At 45.7% G+C, this 23368-nt stretch overlaps 1 protein-coding gene across 2 annotated transcripts; it reads right to left on the reverse strand.

The window, feature by feature from the left end:
• Window positions 1-650: 650 nt before the first annotated feature.
• Tmem209 (transmembrane protein 209) lies at window positions 651-23287 on the reverse strand. Of its 2 annotated transcripts, XM_021641303.2 has the most exons (15): window positions 23178-23287; window positions 22251-22387; window positions 22038-22096; window positions 20627-20758; window positions 19618-19859; window positions 17180-17381; window positions 14925-15100; window positions 13532-13603; window positions 12080-12176; window positions 10502-10627; window positions 8219-8316; window positions 6225-6339; window positions 6043-6140; window positions 4095-4168; window positions 651-1126 (listed from the first exon to the last, which is right to left on the reverse strand). In XM_021641303.2, exons 1-15 carry the CDS (start codon window positions 23178-23180, stop codon window positions 1072-1074), a joined length of 1686 nt encoding a protein of 561 aa, XP_021496978.1. In that variant the 5' UTR covers window positions 23181-23287; the 3' UTR covers window positions 651-1071. The 2 variants fall into 2 exon arrangements, with proteins under 2 accessions (XP_021496978.1, XP_060230148.1); XM_060374165.1 differs by lacking the exon at window positions 20627-20758.
• Between the last annotated feature and the right edge of the window lie 81 nt (window positions 23288-23368).

The following is a 23368-nucleotide window of genomic DNA, read 5'->3' on the forward strand; positions in this document are numbered from 1 at the left end:
AGCAGCTAGCTGACCCCACGGCCTTTAAGATCGCTCAAAACTGCAGATTTAAATTGTACCATGTATTTTCTTTTAGGGGTAACAAGTTAACACTTATCAAGAGCTGCTCAGCTAATTGATAGTTCCTTTCTTTTGGACATCAGCTTTCAAACTCAAGGTCAACCTTATGAAGAAAAAAATCCAAACCATACAAAATGGGATGCACACGCCACCTATTTATAAACAGGTGATGGACGCCATCTTTAAAGACTCATACATTAAAAATATGACCACCAGCCTGGCGGCAGGGGCCCGCACCTGGGAGGCAGAGCAGGGGGATCTGTGAAGTCGAGGCCAGCCTGGGCTACAGAGACCGTGCCCTGAAAACAACCCCACCAAGAACATGTGACTAGTAACTACTTCACGTACACACAGGGAGGGGAGACGGAGCGCCGACATGCTACACCTGGGCTGAAAGCCAGACACAGGCTATCGCGAGGCTCAGAAAGAAGAGGCGGCAGAATGCCCACTGATGGCAGGAGACCCCAGCGCGCGCACGCTGCCAATGAAAGCGAACAGTTTTCTTAATGTCCTCAGACATTTAACTAAGACCCAAAAGTTTAATTTTATCAGCTAAATGTAATGCAAGCATTGACCTTTCAAGATGCCAATATTATCAAATCTCTTTTAATGTTAAAAAAACCAACAGGGGGTTGGGGAGATGCTCAGCAGGATTAATTACTACATCACTGAGAAATTAATTTCCGCTCAGCTTCAGGCTGATTTGTAGAACACTGGGGAAATACAGACACAAGAGAGAACTAGCAAGGCTCGTTGAGTGGCTCATACTAGTGGCCAACAATGAAGCCAGCTTCTGATGGTGCAGATGGAGTGCTGTTCTCACGGGTGTCACAGAGGAGTCCTTGTCCCCTCTGTGCAGGGCGCCGCACTGGCTCCACCCCAGTGCTGTAATTTTGGAGCCATCCAATGTAATCACTGTTCCGAGGGGTAGAACCGTGAGACGCACCCCAGCGGCTCGTTCCCTGCTGAGCTTCGACTTCTGGCAGCCCAGTGTTAGGACGCAACGAAGGACTAATCTCCAAAAATCCACAAGATATTCACGCCGGAGAGCCCGAGGTTAACCCTCCTGCGAGCAAGAGAAAACACGAAGTCCAACTGCGAGCCCCAGGGTCTACGGCCTGCTTCTACTAAAGCAGCAGGACACCTGCTCGCCTGCTGACAGCGCGGCGGACCCGGCAGGGCTGCCTGTCACACGGCCCAGCAGGGTTATCAGTCTACTCCTGCAACTGTGCTCAAAACCCCTCTTTACAATAAAGATGTTTATGGGGTCCGAAAATTATTCAGTAGATTTGAAGAGCTACACCGAGTAGAGAGAGCTGGCAGAACATTCTAGTAATATCACAGTGTCAAATATTTGTTATTGTTTTTCAAGACAGGGTTTCTCTGTGTGCCCCAGAACCTCATTGTAGACCAGGCTGGCCTTGAACTCAAGACATCCACCTGCCTCTGCCTTCCGAGTGCTGGAATTAAAAATGTATGCCACTACCACTTGGCATCAATTAATTTTTAAAAAGAGACTATGGAGATGTTTGGCCTTGACTTGAATTAGAAATGTACTGAATATTCGGGATGTCTTGGTAATAGTCTTACTTCCTTTTCTATTGCTCTAGTAAGATACCCTGACTAATGCGGTGTGTGGTGGCCTTTACGTAGAGGCAGGGGCATTTCTGTGAGTTCGAGGCCAGTCTGGTCTCCAGAGTGAGTTCCAGGACAGAGAAACCCTGTCTCAAGAAGATAATAACACCAACAGAAGATACCACGACCAAGGCAGCGTATAAGGAGAAGGCAGCCTCAAAACCAGCCCTCAGTGAACACAACCTCCAACAAGGTCGCCGTCCCATCCTTCCAAACCCTGACAACAGGCTTCTGTGCGTCATTCATCTTAAACGATGATGCCATGCTGCACACGACAGAAAGACAAACACACTCCACAACGATGCGGCTGTGCGGGCAGACCGGAGGGGGGAAGACAGGGCGGCTGGTCAGCTGGAGCTAGGCGGTGTGGCTCCAAAACAAAAAGCTCAACTGTTCATTTTAGTAATCAGCTTTAGCCCTACGCTTTGTTTAAGTGATTTATACTCTTAAGTTATAGGATGACAGGGTTTTGTTTGTTTTGTCTGGTCTACAGAGTGAGCTCCTGGACAATCAGGGTTACACAGAGAAACCCTGTCTCGAAAAACCAAAACCCAACCCAACAAAACCCAACTCAAACCAACAAAAAACCCACAGAAAACACCCCAGCCTTTTAGAAACACTGAAATTACAAATCAAAGATTAAAGAAATATTTGTTTTCATTTAAAATTTCTCTGTGTGTGACTGTTGTGCTCCATGTGCGTACATGTGCTGTGCCTGTGGAAGCCAGGACAGGGGTTGGCTCCCCTGGAACCAGGGTTAGACAGGGCTAACTAACCCTCCATGGGGCGCTGGGATTCACACCCGCGGCTCTACAAAGGCATCCAAGGTTCTAACTGCTGCGCCTTCTCCACTTCCAACAGTGATCTGTATATTGATAATGCACCTCACACAAGTTTCGCATTCCATTTATATGTATATACTCACCTGTAATGAACCTTACTAGACATGAAACAGCGCCTCAGACACCATATAATGAAACGCCAGCTCCAAGAACAGTAGGTCTGCGTGCAATTCATTGGTAAAAAGACAAACACCAGAAACTCATTCCTCCGAGCAGGCTGGTACAGAAAACCCGCTGCCGGGCACCCGGCTGGAGGCGAACAGACAGGCTGAGCAGGAAGGTATATTCGTTCACTAGTGTGCACTGCTATGCCATTTAAATATTTCTGTACCGAGCATGCAGTATTTCTGCAACTGAAGACTAAGGGAAAGGCTTCTTAGTTTAGATACTTTAAAAAATGATCTTAATCTTTTAATTAAAAAAAATATGCTGGAACAAGCAGACAAAGGCCTGGTGAGGTGGCTGGCAGGAAAGGGGCCTGCTGGCCTGCATCTTCTTCCTCACGCCCACGTGGCAGGAGCGAGCGGACCCCTGCCAGTTGTGCTCTGACCTCCACACCCTGGAGTCTGTGTTCTCCTCACGCAAATACACATTTCTGTTTACTCCATGTAATATACAACAGAGCTTTCCTCAGGAGCTACAGGGTGATGCCAGCACACAGGGCCTCCCTGTGTCAGGAGACAAGCCAACAGCAGTCTGTGAGCAGTGACCGCACACGCCAGCAGGCACCGTCCCTTCTGGTGAATCTGCTGCTCACTCTGCCCATCAGAGCATCTCAGTTCAAGCAAGTCATGCTCTAGGCATGTGGTGGTACATGTGCCTGTCCTGGGCTGGGGGCACAGTGTGGGACACATCTATCCCCAAATCACCAACAGCACACCCACACACAGCCCTTTCCAGAGGCGTGCCCGGCGGAGTGGGACCAGCAAAGATGGTCCCGCACCAAGCACTTCCCTTGACATTTCATTAGTTTCGGGTCCTTGTTATGACAGCTGGACCCCAGCAGCTAGGTCTTCAGACTCCCAAATCCTAAATTACCAGATTCTCTCAGCCTCAGGAACGGCCCACTCATTTCAAGCAGTACCTGAAGCACCAAGCACCAACACAACAGCACAGCAGTCTTGAACCTGCACATGATGCGCGCTCCCTCACTGAATTCAGAAACAGCTCAACAGACTACTTTTCATCCCAGCAGGCAGTGTTTTGGAAAGGGCACAGACTAGGCCCTCTGGAAGTGTAATGACTCTGTGGAATGCTGGAAAACAGAATGGCTTGGAAAGCACTCAAGTTTCTGCTTTTCTAGTTTCAAGCGGCAAGAGCCTGATTTTACCCTGTCTCAGAGATGTCCCTCCGGGGGAAACACTGTAAAGCGAACTCCAGGGCGTTCAACTGACTTTACCAACAGGGAAATGGCGCTTCTGCCATTAGTGGTGCAAACTGATCTAGAATCCTATCCATAAGTCTTTCAGCATATGTGCTGCCTTCTGTAGAATCTTAACAGAGGAAGAAAACTGTAACTAAATGAAGTCCTTAGCTTTAAGATCACAAAATACCTACCCAAGCATTCCTGACTCCTTGGTCTTTATGACGTAGAGGAACATCAGCAACGTATGAAACATATTATTTCTGCCCTAGGGTCAAGACAAAGACAAAACAAAACAGCAAAATTTAAACTAAAGACTCAGTCATGGAGGCAAATGCAGGGTTTATCGGTTTGGACCTACCCACTCAGAATCTCGCAAATTAAAAGTTTTATTCATTTAATACACAACATCTACACTTTGCTAACAAGGGAATACAACAGAAAGAATTCATGGAGCACAGAGCGGACTGTGGAGCAGGAGGCAGAGGAACTGAGGAGTGTGAAAGGGGAGCAGACACAGAAGCCTCTAACCTACACTGGAGGGGCAGCCCGAAAGGCAGAAACACTCAACCATGCCAATGACGCCGGGGAGAGCTTTTCCGGCGCTGGGGGGTATGTGCATAACACATAAAGCACGCCAAAGGGCAGGGTAACGGGGGGGTAGGACTCAGAGCCGGCAGCTCCTCTTCAAAACACACCACAGTGTGCCTTGGTATGTGAAGAACACGAGGACACAAGAACCGATGTTCTCTGTAACAGGCAGCTAGGCAACGCCTGCTGGCTCTTTAATGTAACTATGATGCATGCTGGGCTGTCCCTCTATCAATAGGTCAACCGTATTGGACATCAGGCATACCAGCTGTTATAAGACAGTATTTTTCTTTCATACTAAAACAAAGAATTGTCATGGGTAGCCACAGCAGAACCCCAATGGCTCAAAAGAGAAATTACTGTCTCTGCTGGGGATGTGATGGGAAACTGTAATTACAGTCAGCAGCTATGCATGGAGGAGCCTGCCTGTAATCCTAGAACTCGGGAAACTGAGGCAGGACTGAGCACCTGAAGCCTACCGGGCTACATGATCAGACCCTGTGTCGTCGCGTGGGCCCCACCACCAAAACCAGAAACCAACAGGAAGAAACTGGAGTCAGTGTAAAACTCCTCAGTAAAGATTCTGATAAAAGAATTGCAAAAATCACCAATAAAACCTTTTTGCAACCAAGAATAAAAATGCCTGCATGGACATGCAGGGTGACTTTTTATATAAAGTCATTTGTTGATATCTTCTAACAGCCTTAAAAATATTATGTGGCTTGGAATTCAATTTTTAGAAATTTGGGTTGAAGAAATGATCCCAAATACAGAAATCTGTATGTATAAAGATGGACATTCAACAGTGCTTGCCATGGAAAAGCTAGGTCATCCCAAGTGTTCAAAAGGAGAATATGGTTGGATAAATTATGCTAGAAGGATTCTTATGGCCACTAATACTTTTATAAAGGTTTTATTTATTTATTTTATAAAGGTTTTTTTTAAAGATAAAAAAATTATGTTTTAAAGTTAGTTATTAAGTTAGTTATTAAAAGCGAGTATAAGGATGTATAAATACAAGATTTGAACCTTACAGAAAGAACATGTGTGCGTGTGCACAACTTTAACCCCTCACCCAGGAGGCAGAGGTGGGAGGAGCTCTGTAAACAGGCCTGGTCTACAGCCGCCACAGCTAGAGGCTCTGTCTCAGACAGAACGGAGCCCGAGTGAAGCCTTCTACAAGGCGCCTAGAGGGAACGTCAACCATGGCAGCTCCCTTCCTTTCCAAACCCAACACTACCAACTCCCGGTACAGGGAACACAAACCCTGGGAGCTCCCAGGGTAAAGCCCACAAATGTGACTCCACGCAGGTGTGTGACTGTGCACAGGTGTCACAGCACTTGAGAGGCCAGTGTAGGAGGATTACGAAGTTTAGGCCAGCCTAGGTTACGTGGCCTCAAAAACAAATGAACAGTCACTTCACGCTGTCAGTGTGGCACCCTGACCTTCCCTAACAGCGGGCTCTTTAGGGCTCGGGCGTGGCTCCATGGCAGAGCACCTGTTCAGCTTGCATCCTGGGTGCGACCCCGGAAGTGAGAACAAAGAGATACCTTTGGGAGATTGTAGACATGGCGCTGGTAGATCAGCTCGTAATGCGGAGGGTTGACAGCACTCTGATAAACACAGAACACATTTTCATTCGTAACATCTGCGAAGAACGTAAGGCGCGTTAGACAGCTAAACCATCACAGGGTTTCAGGTGACAACTGACGTGTCCTTGCAGGACTCAGACCTGGCTTGTTGGGCGTCTGAAGGAAGTGCTGGGAGGTGAATGTCTTCCCATCAGGGTACTTGGGGTGTGGGGGTAGTCTGGAATCCAGGTAGGTGCAGAACACATGCATGATGATCTGAAAATGACAACAGTTTCCATGTTACCATGGCAACCTGGCAGTCAGACTACAGTGCAGATCGGTACTCATCAAAACCACTTCCTATGAAAATAAGAAATCACTTAATCCCAACAGCTCAGTGTGCCGATGAAGCAAAGCTAAGCCTCCACTTCAGAAGAGCCACTCCAGGGCTTGGGGTAGTGCACACAGCACATGCCCCAGCACTGGGGAGGCAGAGGCAGGAGGATCTCCGAGTTCAAGGCCAGCCTGGTCTGCAGAGTGAGTTACAAGACAGCCAGGGCTACAGAGAGAAACCCTGACTCAAAAAAAAAAAAAAAAGGAAAAAAAAATCACTCAAAATTGAAAAATATTGCTTTCATATCAACTTGATCTTTTAAAGAGATGGCTCAGGTTAAGAGCACTGGCTGTCCTTCCAAAGGTCCTGAGTTCAATTCCCAGCAAGCACATGGTGGCTCACAACCATCTATAAGATCTGGTGTGCAGGCAGAACACTGTACACATAATAAATAAGTAAATCTTAAAAAATAAAAAAAAACTTTTTAAAAGAATTATAGCTCCAACATGGGGAAGTGGGAGTGGCACAGAGTGGGGTGATTTAGAAACCAAACTTATTTCATCTTCATTTTTGCTTTTTTATTGCAATCCAAGAAAAGCAGACACTCCTCCCTGACCCTCGTGTGTGTACATTCCAAGACTGTACCAGTCTCACACACTCTAGGCAAATGCTCTGTCAGATCGATACACATTTTGATAAGGTCTCGCTAAGTTATTCAGGCTGGCCTTGATCTCACTCTGTAGCAGTTCAGGCAAGCCCTGAACTTGCAATCCTCTGCCTCAGCTTTCTGAGTAGATGGGATTACAGGCCTACATCTGACCTGGCGCCTTATTAATTTTCATGTAGTTAACACACACACACACACACACAAATAACCCATAATCTTCAAAATGATAAACTTTAATGCTATTTGATTTGTTAAGTTATGATGGTAGCAATCTTTCCTAAAGTAGTAATCCCACACAAGAAAGAATGTGTCATAATCTTTTTTTTCTTTCTTTTTTTCTTTTCCCCTCTGATACAGGGATTCTCTGTGTAGCCCTGGCTGTCCTGGCTTCAGTCTCAGAACTCAACCTACTTCTGCCTCCTGAGTGCTGGGATTAAGGGCAAACCACAGCCCAGCATGTCATATTATTCTTTGCTACATTATTTAACACCGGAAAACAACTTTTTTCCCACCATCATTTTATCAGTCTTTTTGGTCCAATACAGAATAGTTAGATGGTGCAGACTAATGAAAAAATACCCATAGGCAGCTCAGTCTTCAAGTGGGTTCCCTAGTAAGGGGAACAGGTGCTGTCTCTGACATGAACTCAGTGGCTGGCTCTTTGACATCCCCCCACCCCCAGGAGGAGCAGCCTTGCCAGGCCACAGAGGAGGACAGTACAGCCAGTCCTGATGAGACCCGATAGGCTAGGGTCAGAGGGAAGCAGAGGAGGACCTCCCTTATCAGTGGACTTAGAGAGGGGCATGGGAGGAGAAGAGGGAGAGAGGGTAGGATTGGGAGGGAGCGAGGGAGGGGGCTACAGCGGGGATAGAAAGTAACTAAAATGTAATTAATATAAAGAAGTAAAAATTCAATTAAGAAAGAACAAATACTTCAGTATGAGAAAAGCAAACGGGGAGTGGACAAATCAACTGGCACAGGTGCGCCTACAGCTACGGAACTTCCGGAACTTCCCAGAGTAGCGGCACTGGGGGAAACAGACGTCTTCGCAGGGGCTGGCAAGAGCGTGCCCACCTTTTCTATGGTCTCTAATGGGCAAATGAAACCTTGTAAACAGTAACAAATGCCTCAGGCTAGAAGCAGCTAAGTCTTACAGCAGAGTCGGTGGGCAGGTCTGTGTCCCACTTGCGGCCTTTGAAGTCGCCACCTCTGTTCCACCGGAAGGAGCTCATACAGCCCCCCTGAGAAAGCTCTGTGCAACAAAAGTAACAATTAAAACACTCAAGACAAAGGAATAAACAAAACAAGAAAGAAACATAACATACAAAAGTTAAGCATTGCTACAAAGAAACAGACAACACCAAAATAAGGATAAGACTGGTACCCTGGATCTTCAATCACCGAATCGTTAAAATCCTTAACGTGTGAGAACTGCATTGTATGTTCATAAAGCCTGTTCTTCTTAGCAAAACACATGCTGAAAAGTAATAGTGTCTACAGTGTAATTTAAGAAACGTACATTCACTTGGAGAGTCAAACACGGTGAAACATCTGTGCTCATTCTAAATGAACATCCACTGCTTTTTTGTATTCTGATACCTCGTATACATATTTTTCAATTTACATGCAGCAAAGCCAACACTACTTAAAAATTTGAACCTGAACGTATAAAAAATACAGAGAACAGAGGTTGGATAAACTATACCATGAATATATTCAGAAAACCCAACTCTGTAAGACAACAAATAGCTCTTTGAACAAATACCTTGCAAAGATAAAAGAAAAGAGGCAGGGCAGTGATACACAAACCTTTAATTCTAGCACTTGGGAGCCAGGGCAGGTTCGAGGCCAGTCTGGTCTACAGAATGAGTTACAAGACACTCAGAGCTATAGAGAACACCTGTCTTAAAACTCTTTCTCTCTCTCACACACACACAAAGAAAAAGGATGAACAGGAAAACTACAACTTAATTCTTAAGTTGTTTTTTTAACAGAGTAATTTATCATAACACATGATAGCATGTGACTCCTCGGTCAAACAGTGTTTAAGCAGGAGCATGTGTTTCTTGAGATGGGAGGCCATTTAAACTGACCAAAGAGCTGAAACACTAAGCAAAGTGTTACAAACGTGAGGCATGTCTGCTAACTGTGCTCAGTATGTGCTAACAGTATGGTAACACAGAGAGCTCTGTGTTTCATGGACACACTAAGAACACATAAGCCAGAGACTGGAGAGATGGCTCAGCAGTTAAGGGCACTGGCTGCTCTTCCAGAGGACCCAGGTTCCATTCCTAGCAGCCACATGGCAGCTCACAGCTGTCTGTAACTCCAAGATCTGACACCCTCTAGGACCTGACATAAATGCAGGCAAAACAGCAGTAAATTAAATAAGTAATTTAAAAACAACAACAAAAACACATAATCAGCCGCCGAGCTAGGTATGGTTGGCACAGGCCGATCAACGTGAGTTTGAGGTCATCAAAAAAACGGGGGGGGGGGGGGGGAACAAGAAAGAAAACATTGCAGATGAACTGAACTGACAGCCGAGACACTGTCCACGGAAGGAGGCTGACCAATGGCTTGCCTCTGATGACCACTACAGGACGTGCAGGGACACAGATAAGAAAGCAGCCAAGGTACTGACTGCCAGGGCAGAAGCTGGAGCACAGCGGTTTCTGAGCTCCTTGGTGATGTTGGTTGGGGGCTGGGAGGGCACCACAGGAACTCCAGGCAAGCGCTCCATCCCTAAGCTCTATCCAGAGCACTGTCTGCCTGGAATCCTGTGGCAAGTTCCGACAGTTACGAAAGCACGCTTCTTCTTCAACCTGAATCCAAGCCTGGGGTAACACAGGCTTTAATCCATGCCAGTTAAAATGGATCAAAGTCTGAATCCTGAAAGACCATTTTAAAAACTTGCTTTTACAAATAAACATTTTGCAGTCCGTCCAAATGAAAAATAACTCTAATTTCATAAACTGTTCTCTAAGCAGAGAAGTATAATGAAGAGAGCGTATGCGCTGGCTCCTGAGGTTCACCGTCCTGATTCCGGGTCATCTCCCCACATCATGGCTCCCCCAAATGCTAAGCATGTGACAGAAACCACAAATTAAACAGAAATTACAATATCAAGGTGGCGTCCAGTTCTTGGTAGATTGGAGGAGAAAATGAGTCTGGCCTATTGAACTATCTGAATTTCTTACACAGAATAAAATAATTAAAATCTTCAAGGATAGTCTTTTGACAGCTCTTAGTGTGTCAAATAGACGACTGAAAAGTTGTTCAAGTATAAGCCTTAATTAACCCATATTTAAATATATTCTTATAAAAATAAGACCATAATTACTTTTTTTTCAAAATATGGTTTCCTTGTTATCGCTCATTTAAAAAATCTTAACGTTGCAAAAGAGCTTTCATTTTTCCTCTTCAAATCATGTTACCTTTGATTCTTTCAAACAAGTACTCCTGATTTGGTGTGAGGTCTAAATACTGCACGATTGCATTCAGGGTCGGAATGAGAGGAGCTTTGACCAGGGCAGCTTGTTTCAGGCTGGTGACACTCGCCTCTGTTAGAGCACAAAGAACACAAATTACTCACCAGAAACTCCCGATGGACTTCAAAGTTTCCCCTCGCCTGTTTCCAAATAGCTGGCTCCTCACTGCCGTGAGGGTTTTCCACAAGTTGGCGATGTCTTCTTTAACAACAGTCCAGCTCAGATGTCACCCCCAGCACAACTGTCCCTACCCCGTTTTCTGTGCGGGCAGGAATCCTCTCTCCCACCTTTGCAGTGCATGTCATCTACTGGAGAGGAAGCTCAGTGGCGAGAGGCAGGCTCTATTCACTGCCCTCGGCACTCCACCACAGCACTGCCAAGCATACCTGCTTGGCGCAGACACTTGGGGATTGTTGAATAAAGGAAAGCAAGAATGAATCTTTTACAAGAGTTATCTGGAATTTAAAGGTGTTTTTGGGTAGATGGATACTCTGCCTGCACGTACATCTGGGCACCACACCCATCTATCCCTGGCACCTGCAAAGACAAGACCCTCTGGTTTGAGTGTGAGCTGCCGCGCAGGTGCCGGGCGCTGAGCCCGGATCCTCTGCAAGCTCAGCCAGTGCTTCCCACTGCCAGGCCCTCTTTCCAGTCCTGCGGTTTTTGGTTATTTTTAACCATTTGTGTTTCTGTGTGTGGGGGCCCCAGGAGACCAGGTGACAGTTCTCCTGGAACTGGATTCACACGTGGGGGTGAGTGCTGGGAACTGAACTCAGGTCCCCCGCCAGCGTACCCTGTGATCCTAATTACTGAGCTATCCGACCCAGTGTATAATTTACGTCATGTCATTAGGGTGGCCCGGCTCCCTTTCTTGTACATACACACACACACCTCTTTAAAAGAAAAGGCGTCCAGCTGGGTGCAGTGCTGCGCACTATAACCCCAGCACTCAGGGAGGCAGAGGCAGGTCGATTGCTGTGAGTTCGAGGCCAGCCTGGTCTACAAACTGAGTACAGGAAGGCTACACAGAGAAACCCTGTCTGGTAAAACAAAACAAACAAACAAACAAACAAAGAAAACAAAACAAATTGCCCATTATGCCAGGATAAGTAGATTTATGATAGTAATTTCTTTCAGATTATGAAAGACAGTCATGCAAGAAAAATTAAGAGGAAAAAGACAGCCTCGGCACACAGGCACCACCTGTGTGAGGGAGTTTCCCGAGGGTGTAGAAGCAACAGCATGAACCAGCGTTAGCTTTCTGGAGGGAACGTGTATTAAAAACCTTATTAGTAGCCACCTATTTCTAGGAAATAACCCAAGTGCCAGTCAACTGACGAAACACACAAGAGGCACTTGGAGCATGAGCTGGGCATAAAAATAAAGTTAAGTACACGGCTGAGACTTGAGAACAACTGCAAACATGTCTTCCTCGCCCGAGGGCTCCACTGCTGTTCAACGGCCCGTGACAACGTTTCCCTTAACCCCCACCAAGCGCGAGCACGCAGGGCCCGCCTCACATACCTCCTATCTGCAGCTCTGGACAGCCCATGCGCCTCATCTGCGTGCTCACAGACTCCATCTCTTGCACAAGAGGCACTAATATTGTCTCGTTGATCCACTAGGAAGGGATGAAGAAGAGCTTGGTAGTCGCCATTCTAAAGTATTTCCCAAACCAGTTTCCCTTTTTCTCTCGGGTAATTTTGTGTCTTACACTTGATCAACAGGTCATAAAACAGTGAGGAGGAAGCAAGCAGCAGCACAATGCTGAAAAAAGGGGCATTTCTAAGTCATGTATGCGTTTTCCTTGCAGACAGACAGATTTACTTGGAAAATGAAAAGCCTTTTCTTCCTTTTTGATTTAATTTAGTGGTGCGTGCAAAGCCCGACACTCGAGCTCCCCGTGCTGCACTTAGAGGTGACCCTGAGCTGCCTGACCCGGGGGGGTTCTGGGAACCAGACTCGTCCCCTGCGAAAGCATACCTGCCCACAGCCGCTGACCCTTTCCTCAGCCCTCGAAAGCCCAGAGTTAACATGCAGGACAAGTCTTATATCGGTTTTTCAAGACAGGGCTTCTCTGTGTAGCCTTGGTTGCTCTAGACCTTGCTCTGTAGACCAGGCTGGCCTTGAACTCAGAACTCAGAGATGGATTACAGGCGAGTGCCACTATCTAAGTCTTTCTATTTTAAATGCTAGCATTTCAAACTTGCTTATAAATGAAGTGTGACAATGTGCAGTTGCAAGTGACACCCTGTCACTTACTCATTCTCCTAACTTGCTACATGCAAACAACCTGCCAGCTCCTTCCCTGGTTAAAACAGAGACAGCCTCATTCCTAGAAATTCTGACTGAGAATAATGGTACTGAACTCAAAATACTGTATCCATTTTATTTTATTTATTTTTTTTAAATAATGTCCCGGTTGTAGCTCTTATATAGCTCTTATACTCTTGCCTCAGGCTTCTCAGGATGTATTATAGGCATGTGCCACTCTACCTGGCTGGTTATGCTTCCTTTTGATACCTTATGTAAAGCCATGAAGGACAGAGCCAAGCTGTCACAGACACTGTGAAGGCACTCACAGGCACTGTGAAGAATGGGAGAAGAAACAGGGCTGAGAAGCCGAGAACCTACCATCTCTGTGTGGAAGAGGATTCTTTTCTAGGTGATAAAGCGTCAAACACACAGGTGCTTTCTGTGGGCCATCTTCCTGTCTCCCCACATTCTAAGGATATAGTAGACTGACAGAAAAATCTTTTTGGGAAATCAGATTGGAAACATACTTAAAAATACACTGCTCCTTTATATGTGTGTATGCACATCTGCCAGTATGCATGCCTGTGTCTGGTCCTCATGGAGGGAAAGAGAGCATCAGAGCTCCTCAAACTAGAGTCAGAAGTGGGCGTGAGTCAGCGCGCAGCTGCTGGGGGTTGAGCCGGGCCCTCTGAAGAGCCACCCCTCTAGCCCAGGACTTACATTTCTAAACCTGGCGGTCCACGAGTCCATGTGATCAAGAAGCTGTCTATTCATGGCCACTCTTGCCCACACCTGTTTAAAAAAGACTCCTCAGAAACACTCATATTTATTTAATTAGTACTTAGTAATTTTCTTATTACTAACTTATGGTTGCTGTTCATGTACAAATAGATCTTCAAAATTATGTTGGTAGGCTTTGTGTGTGTTTTGCTTTCATGTACCAAATAAAAACATAAAATCCCATATCTGATATCCAATGACTACCAAATGTATTCATTTTAAAAGTAACAGTCGGCACAGGTTGAGATTGATTTTTAGTTTGTATCTCGGTGCGGTGCTAGGCGCCTGCCACAGCAGCTCTGCGCGCTTCAGAAGTAGGTGCGCTGTTACTGAGTCACACACCCAGCCTTCGAGAGCCTTCTTCTAATGATCACAGAAAGGCACTTTAGGCAGGACATTTTAGTCAACTATGTAAACAATTTTATACATAGTCAACTATATACAAAAATTTTAACAGCCCGACGTGGTGGTGCATACCTGTAATCCCAGCATTCAGAGAGGCTGAGGCAGGTGGATCTCTGTAAGTTCGAGGCCAGGCTGGTCTACAAAGAGAGTCCAGGACAGCCAAGGCTACACAGAGAAACCCTGTCTTGAAACCTCCCCCCACCAAGAAAACCAACAATAAAAGCTATTCCACTGATGAGTGCCAAATGCTTCTAACCAGTCAAAAAGTTGCAGGAATTAAAGTGTAGTGAATACAAAAAATGGGTATTGGGCTATATAATGTTTATTATCAGCCTGAAGATTATTGTGGGGGTATTATCTAACCCACTATCACAAATAATGACAGAAACACCTGTTAGATTTATAACTGTCTTATTTACCTTGGGCCAGGCAGATTTTTCACCTAGGATGTCTCAATATCCTCACCATCCACCTCCCAGCCCCCATCCAATGCCATCCGCCTTAATCTTCCTCTTCTGGTCTACCTTGCATACAGAATCTCTATGGTACTTGCTTACATTCTTCATCTGAGCCTTTCCACCCCATTATTTGAATCCTTCCTCCCAGGCCACAAGGTTTCTTCTCTACCCTAACCCATCGTGGCATTCCCCCTTCTTCCTCTCATTCTGACCGTTTCCCATGATTCTCCTGTCCTGGAAGCCCAGGAACCTTAGCCATGTCTACCCGGTCCTGACCTGCCCAGGTATAGGCTGTTTAGTCAACCAATCAGGTATGTCTTAGGTTTACAAAACAAGGATGGCTGTAACCAGATCTTGAGGGCCAATAACATGCATGAGACCAACCTCCAACAAAAATGTTTCTAGAGATAAAGTACTTTCTAGCAATCTAAAAGTTTCAATATAGTGAATCATTTTTACTTTTCCTTTACCTCTTCTGCTGCTTGCTTAGAACTGAGATCAGCTTCATCTTTGTTAGCACACGGGGCCTGAGACCTACACGCAAGCTGATATTGAAATTTCTTTAAGGTTTGTGCATAATCCCCCACAGAACGACTGTAATTCCAGAAGGTGGGGCTGGTGGAAGGAGAGGTGGAATCTGGGCTCCCTGCAATTGAATTGAAACAGCTTTAGTCCTCATAGAAATTTCTTATGTAGCAGTAAATCAGAGACACTGACTGTCTGGGAACTAGGCAACCCTGACAATACTCAAGAATCAGAAGACAAGTCCCCTCCCCCAACTGTACTCAAGGAAATGGAAGACAAGCCCCCACACTGTGCGGTCCCCTGAACCCCCTCGAAGCACCCTGCTGGCTGCCGGCATTGTCTGCTCTTTGGAGATCACTGGTTCTTTGTGCTGAAAATTAACAGGAACATTTCCTGAGCAGTACATAAGCTATATCAACTTAAGAGGCCCAAGAATTATGAATGGTTGAAAATTGAGTCTATTTCTGTTGTAAAATTAAGCTTGTTTTATTAAGACTTTCACTAACCCAGGGAGAAACAAAATTCGAAGCTCCTCTGAATGGAGTAACAGCAGCACTCCGTTACAAAGCCTTTCTGAACTACAGGCTATACAAATTCTGTTTTACATGGTACCCGGAAACTCCTGTGTTGATTAAAACTACTTGTGGAAACATAAGACACTGACATTTGGGAGCCCATTTCCACCAATGCCTCAGTGGTTAAGAGCACTGACTATTTAGCAGAGGACTCTGGTTCAATTCCCCGCAACTGTCTATAACTCCAAGATCTGACACCCTCATACAGTGACATACAGGCAAAACACCAATGCACATCAAATAAAAATAAATTATATAAAAAAAGAAAGAACGTCCCCATACAGACAGGCTTTATAATCCTAGCCCTCACGAAACTGAGTCAGTTTGAAGATTGCCTAGGTAACATAATGAATGCCAACCACCCTGAGTTTGGTAGCATGATTCCGTCTCAGAAACACAAAGATAAAAAAATACCCATGAGAACAAAGCAATAATTTTGAAAAGAATTTTAAACTATTGTTAAAAGCAGCATTAAAATTTATAACAGGCTATTTACATAGCTTGAGAATAGATTTGCAAGAAAAAAAATTATTAATTTATGCCGAATATTTAAATTACTTAAAGCCCATGAACACAACAGGGTGGGTAAATGTATAGAAATAGGCAAAGAGAAAGAGAGCAGAAGTCAGAGTCCATGTTCTTTTCAATGGACCAGGATCATTTATTCAAAAGTGGCCTCAGCCCCAAGCAAGCCTAGACCACGCAGCCTTTTCCATGGAGAGAGGCGAAGTCCAAACCTTAACAGACACTGGTGAGCTCTCTAACCGTAGCACAATTAACTAAGGAGGAAATGGAGGTAACTAGGTTTTGTCAGGCTTGACTATGAAAAGCAACAGCAATTACACTTACAAACACCGATAACAATCCTAACTGTGAAAGGAAAGAAAAAGAAATAGAAACTATCTGAAAATCGTAAGACATGTACCAGCTGGTCTCTGTGCTACTCCGTAACTGTCAGCACACTTCAAATCCCTCCAAATTTCAAAACAGAAGACAGTAACAAGATAATATTGATCTGTTTCTTTGACATTGCAGCACTTGCAGGCAGAATTAAATTAAAATCCCCTAGAGAGATTTCAAGCGACACAGAGGCATGCTCCAATAACTTGGCTTCTTCACCATGGCCACGCTTTTGCACCTAATGTGCTTTCTGTGGAAGTTTCCTGGGGGGAAATCATTACTCAGTTCAATAACCTAATTTGGTTTCAAATAATTGACTTTGTAATAATCAAATCCACCTCAAATAGATTAAGACTTGCTAACACTGTTTCCCTAGGTAAACTATAGGCTTTAAGGAATTATTAAGAGACAAACTTTAAAATGTTATGGAAAAAAAAAATCCCCCTCCCAAAACCAGTAGCACTTTTAGGGGCAATAATGCTTTTCCCAACCCAGCTCACATCTGTCTTCCAGACAGAGTTATCACTCAAATAAGCTTGCTCCACACTGCTTCAAAACATGTGCAGACACAATCTGGGAACAACGTAGCTTGTATGAAAAGGCTCTTAAATTTACAGCACAGAAACACTCAGCATTGCTCAGGTCAGCTACATTTTACCTCCTGAGTTTAGCAGTTAATCTACTATGAGCCTGAGGATCATCAGGTGTACAGGAAGTGCGCGTACCCAGCTTCACTCTCTGCTGCTTCTCCTCCTCACTCCTGAGGAAAGTGTCCAGCGTCCTCAGGTCTGTCATGTAGTCCTCTTTGTCCGTAGGTGAGCTATAGACCGTGGGTGAAGAGCGGTATCGAGCTCTCAAGCCGCTGCTCTCCACCGGGCCAACGGTGGTGGGGTACGGGGACGAGTGGGGCATGCCAAAGCTTGCCAACTACACCAGAGCAGAGAGCGGGATTTCACTTTCCCTTGAAATGCTAATATTTTTCATTTCTTCCTTTCTTCCTTCCTTCCTTCCTTCCTTCCTTCTTTATTATTTACATTTTATTAACTCTGTATCCCAGCTGTATCCCACTCCCTCATTCCCGCCCATATTTTTAATTTTTAAAAGTAACACATATAAGCTATTTCGGAAATTCTGGCACTCAGAAGGTGGGGCAAGAGGACTGAGTTCAAGACCAGCCTGGCTACACGAGACTCTACTGTATCGAAACAGAAGTTTTAAAAAAATGTATATATCAACAGAGGCCAGCAGGGTGGCTTAATAGGCGAGGCGCTTGCCGTCAGAAGACACAGGCCTGGCAGGCTGAGTATGTGTCAGAACCTCCTGCGGATGTAGGCAATTCCAGTGTTGGGAGATGGAGGGAAGAGTGCAAGTAGGGCAGGCCCACCATCCTGAGCTGCCAGGAGCTTGATGCTCGCCTGAGCCACACAGCTGCCTGGATCTCAAAAAAAAAAGTAAAAGCTGTAATGTAGCCCACAAGCCCAGTTGTGCTGAGACAGGAGTGCAAGGCCAGACTGGGAAACACATGGAGACTGATAATATTAAAAAAAAAAAAATTATAGCTGGAGAGATGGCTCAGAAGTTAAGAACACTGGCTGTTCTTCCAAAGGTCCTGAGTTCAATTCCCAGCACCCACATCATGGCTCACAACCATCTATAGTGAGATCTGGTGCCCTCTTCTGGTGAGCAGGCAGAATGCTGTATAAATAATAAAGAAATATATCTTTAAAAATTTTTTTAAAATAATTTTTCATTCTCTTATTCATATATTTAGATTTTACATTTCTGGCTGCTGTACCTAATGTTATGAACACCAGTGTTTGAATTTTTGATGACCTCAAATATTTATTTCTATTACATTTATGGGTGTGCCTGTCTGCATGTGATGCAGCAGAGCAGCTGTGCTGGTCACACTCAAGTCATCAGATTGGTAAAACAAACAAACAAACAACAGTTAAAAAAAAAAAAGAACCAGGTGCGGTGGTGCACACCTGTGATCCCAGCACTCGGGAGGCAGAGGCAGGTGGATCTCTTAGTTCCAGGCCAGCCTGGTCTACAGAGGAAGTTACATAGGGCTACACAGAAAAGCCCTGTCTCAAACACCCCCCACCCCCCAAAAAAAGGGAGCACTTAATATTGGGTAAATAGCAGCACAGATTTTCACTTCAAAGACACTGTGTATGTAACAAGTCAGGGACAGATGGCTGCTTTCTTCTAGGCAATCCTCTTTCACCCAGTAGCTAGAGAAGTTAGTCCAATAGGACGGTAAGAGCTCCTGGTAGCCTGCTTCTCTTTCTTGCCTTTCTTGTGTCTTACAGAGTTTAAAGTCCCTTTTCTTTCTTTTTTGTTAATTTTTTGAGACAGGGTTTCTCTGTAGCTCTGGCTGTCCTGGAACTAGCTTTAGTAGACCAGGCTGGCCTTGAACTCACAGAGATCAGACTGCCTCTGTCTCTGGTGTGCTGGGATTAAAGGCGTGAGCCACCACTATGTGGCCAGAATTTAAATTTTAACCTACAAATTTTACTAATGGGCCCTAAAAATTAGAGCAGCACTGACATTACTAAGGAATTTAAAATATTTCTCCCTAAAACATAGCAAGTGTCCACACCCTAAAACCAAAGCCCTCAGGATCCCTGCCTCCAGCTAAGAGGGATCTGGCACGATAGAAAGTGTTTAAACTCTACAGGAAAAAGGGAAGCCTTTAAAGAAAAAGCTTAAAAAGGGAAATACGCATAGAAGAAACCAGAGCTTCCAACTATTCACAGCTGCTTATGATCACCGTGCTTCACTGCCTTCAAAAGTGTTCAATCATGTTAACAACATGTGAAGATGTCGTCTAAAGTGGGCATGGCAGTGCACGCAGGTGACCCCAGCACTATTGGAGGCAGAGGCAGGCGGATCGAAGCTCAGCCTGGTCTACAGAGGAAGTTCCGGGCGAGGCTACACACAGAAGCTGTCTGGAGGGTGGGAGGGGGAGGTGTTTAGAGAACTTCTGGCTGAGTGACAAGGAGCTTGGCCTCTGCTCTGGCTCTCAATGGGTAATTCAGACAACCCACTGTCCCTCAGTGTCTGCACCAACTGAATGCAAAACCTGGACTCAGTGGGTGATTTTAGTGCAAATCCCAATTCTAAAGTAGTTTTACCAGCCACACAAAAAGGTCATTACCTTACTGTAAGCGCTGACAGGTGAGTAGGTCACACCAGGGCTGTGAGAGCCACTGCCCCCTGAAGACAGGCCTTGTAGCTGAGGGCTGTACCCAGTCATACAGCTGGTGGCAAACTTGGGACTGGCACTGGGTGAGCGAGACGGGCTGTAACTTAACACACTCTGACCTTGAATTGAAGGGGAAGGTGGAGATGGAGGAATCTGGGTGGCGGCCAGATCATGAGGAGGTGTGGTCTGCACAACTAGAAGGGAAAAAAATTACATTACATACAATATATATTTAAATCAAAACAAAGATTGAAAACTAGGTCGTGCTATGCATTTCAGCCTTTCCTTGACCTTAAGCTCTTCCTGCCTCAGCATCTTGATTATAATATTATTAAAGCAAATTTAAGGGCTGGGTGTGGTGGGACAAGCTTTTAATCCTAGCACCTGGAAGGCAGAGGTGAATCTGAATTTGAGGCCAGGCTGGTATACATACTGAGTTCCAGGACAGCCAGGGCCATGTAGAAAAGAAAGAAGGAAAGAGGGAAGAAAAGAAAGAAGGAAGGAAAGAAAGAGTCTAAGACTAGGTAGATGTTAAGAATACAGTTTTAGAAATAAGAAGCTGGCTGGGATGGCGCAAGCCTGTGAGCCCAGCACTCATGAGGCAAAGGCAGGCAGATCTTTGTGAGTTTGAGGCCAGCCTTGTCTACAAAGAGAGCCCAGGATAGCCAGGAATACACAGAGAAACCCTGCCTTGAAAAAACAAAAACAAAATAATTAAGGTACCCAATCCCCCCCCCCGGAAGAAAAGAACGGAAACATCTGGCTATGAAACTACATGAAGCTCTATTACACATTACAACTAGTCAGGTGTCTCCCATTCCACACTGTTCAAAACAGTAAAATGTGTTTCCACCAGAATTCGCTGCTCTACTCATCTACAGAAAAAGCGATGATAATCACTCAACAAGTTCTTACAAACCAGCTTCATGTGCTGTGCGTTTCGTGCCCCGCCCCCCCTTACCAGCTGTCTTCAGCCCTAACAGGGCTTGCTGTCCAGGGCTCACAACCAGGCTTGTTGGTGCCACAGTGTATTTGAAGTATCTCCAAAAATCAAACAAGGCATTAAGACTGAAGAGCGAGGCGAGGGCAAGTTCTAGAAAAAACAAATTATTACTAAAAATATTCTCTTTATTTATTGTGGGAGCATGTGGAGGTCAGAGGTCAACTTGTGTGAGTTGGTTCTCTCCTTCCGTCATGACTGGTTTTGGGGATTAAACTCAGGTCACCATGCCTGGTGGCCCTGACCTGGTAAACCACCTCTCCAGCTCCAACTTAGTATTTTAAATAAATTGGAGCCTGGTTCAGTTTCCAGCAACCAGGTGGGGGAAAAAAATCCCTTCATAATTTTAGCAAATTAACATCAAACATTAAAAAACTAGTTAAACTATTTCTAATTCTTACAACTGTACAAGAAACTTTTATTTTAATAAGCAGCCAAGTGAGTTTTAGGAGTCCCAGTTTGTTAGTGAGCCATGATTCTAACTTGTGCCTGAAGTTCCTAAATCCCTTCCTTACCCACCTGTCACACCCACCAATAGGCTTGGATGTGCCTGAGCGCTTGGCCTGCATGCACTCATGTATGGATCCTTGTACCTGGAGGTGGCTGAGCGTCACTGTGTGGGTACTAGGGGCCAAGCCTGGTCCTCTGCAAAAGCAGTATGTGTGTGCTCTTAACCTCTGAGTTACCTATCTCTCCATGAAAGACACCCCCCACTTCCCAAGGAAGGGTTTCTCTGTGTGGCCCTGGCTGTCCTGCAACTCCCTCTGTAGACCAGGCTGGCCTTAAACTCAGAGGCCTGTCTGCCTCTGCCTCCTGAGTGCAGAGGTGTGAGCCACCACTGGGCTCTCCATGATAGATTTCAATGTGCACAGTAGGATTCTACAGCCCAAGAATTAATCTCATCTGACCATGAAGGTGAACAAGAAGAGAAGGTGATTCAAGACTGGCAAGAGAACTCATCACCCACCATGCTGCATTTTCCTTTCTAGGGCTCCTAAGGCCAAACTCTGTATTGTTTGTTAGCTTTGTTTACTTCTTTAGAGACAAGGTCTCACCTGCCAGGCTTTCCTCAACCTCTGATTGAGGAAACGCCTGGCTTTTTATTTTTTATTTTTGGAGACAGGATTCTGCAATTTAACTCAGGCTGGCCTCAAACTGGAAGTAATCCTCCTGACTCAGCCTCCTACTGGAATGTTCTTTCCATATAAGAACATTATTCCTTCTCTACTGTAGTCATGGTTTTGAGAAACAGACGAGGTAGTAGTCATCATTCCTCTGAATGAAAGAATGAACACTAAGCTAGCTGAATTACGCCTATCAGCAAATTTTCATTTGTAGTGAATGCAGATTACAGTGACAATTAGTTACTTACCAATGTACCAGAGGGGCCAGTACGTCACATTGTAATATGTACTGATTAGCTTTCCAGTCCTGAAAAGATCAGAAAGGCTTTTCAGTTTTTTAAAAACACCCCCACCTCCACCACAGACCAATCAATCAAACACGGAAAACCAGAACAAATATAAAAAGCCAGAGAACCAGCCAACGGTGGCTTAACATTTCACTGTGGGGCCGACTGACTTACATTTCGGTATAGATCATTCCAGCCATGGATACATTTAGGAGTCCCCAGGCCAACACCACTTTCCTAGTTTCTGTTTCTTTTCTCATCTTGATAGTTCTGTCAATAAGGGAAGCACTGGGGCTTACTTCTCCTTGCATCTATTCAAAATAAACAAAAATAGAAACAACCTGGAATTAAACTAGTCTTAAGAAATCAAGAGTGTACGTCATAAAGTAACAACCCCACAGACTTCTCCCCTTCCTTAAATTCTCCCAGCGGGACGCACACCCTCCCTCAAACCACGCGAGCCAATATTAGGAAGTGCGTCTTGGAGATCTCTTCTTTGGTATCACGGGGACTCAACAGGGGCTGGCTGGTTGTTTCAGAGAAGTTAACAGTTCCAGGAAAATGTCTTGGTTTCAGAATGTACTAGCTTGTCATAAGTCTATGGAGTTCCCGTTTTGTCGGACTCGAGTGGGTGCGTTGCTAGGTCTACGTGAAGGGACACCAGGGACAATTTTTGTCATTACTGTGTCAGACTCTAACCTTGACCTTGGGCTGACAGAGGCAGGAAGCCCTTAGTGATGAAACCCTAAAGCTTTACTTATGAGGTGGGCCGGGCCCGTCGTGAAGGGTAGGGAAGATGTGCACTCAGTCTCGGGACACGAGGACTGTCCTTTGTCTTGGTGGGCCCGGCTGTGCAGTCGCGGACATGGCAGGGCGGGCAGGTGTCCTTCCCGCCATCCGGCCCACGCTGGGCCTCCCTCCCTGGCTGCCTCAGCACTTCAGGCATCCTTCACCTGCCTTTCTCCCCTCGCACTACGAATGGCAGGACTCCCGGCCACAGCCTCCCCTGGCTGAACCCCAGGCACTACTTCAGGATTGGAACTCTGGGGGGCCGCGTGGACCCCACGTCCAGGACGCACAAAGACCACCCCCAAAACGCACCATGCCGCTCAGCCGGAAGCCAAAGACCCGCGCCACACCCTACTGCGCACGCGCGGGACCAAGCCGCGGGCTCCGGCGGGCTAGGCCGGCTACAGTTACCGGAAGCCCAGGGCCGGCTCTTCTCGCGAGAAGGGGGGGGGGGGGCTGCGGCAGAGGGACCAGGGCAGTGAGCGTTGCCAGGGCAACGCCCT

The sequence above is a fragment of the Meriones unguiculatus genome, chromosome 21, assembly GCF_030254825.1.
Source record: "Meriones unguiculatus strain TT.TT164.6M chromosome 21, Bangor_MerUng_6.1, whole genome shotgun sequence".
Classification (NCBI taxonomy): domain Eukaryota; kingdom Metazoa; phylum Chordata; class Mammalia; order Rodentia; family Muridae; genus Meriones; species Meriones unguiculatus.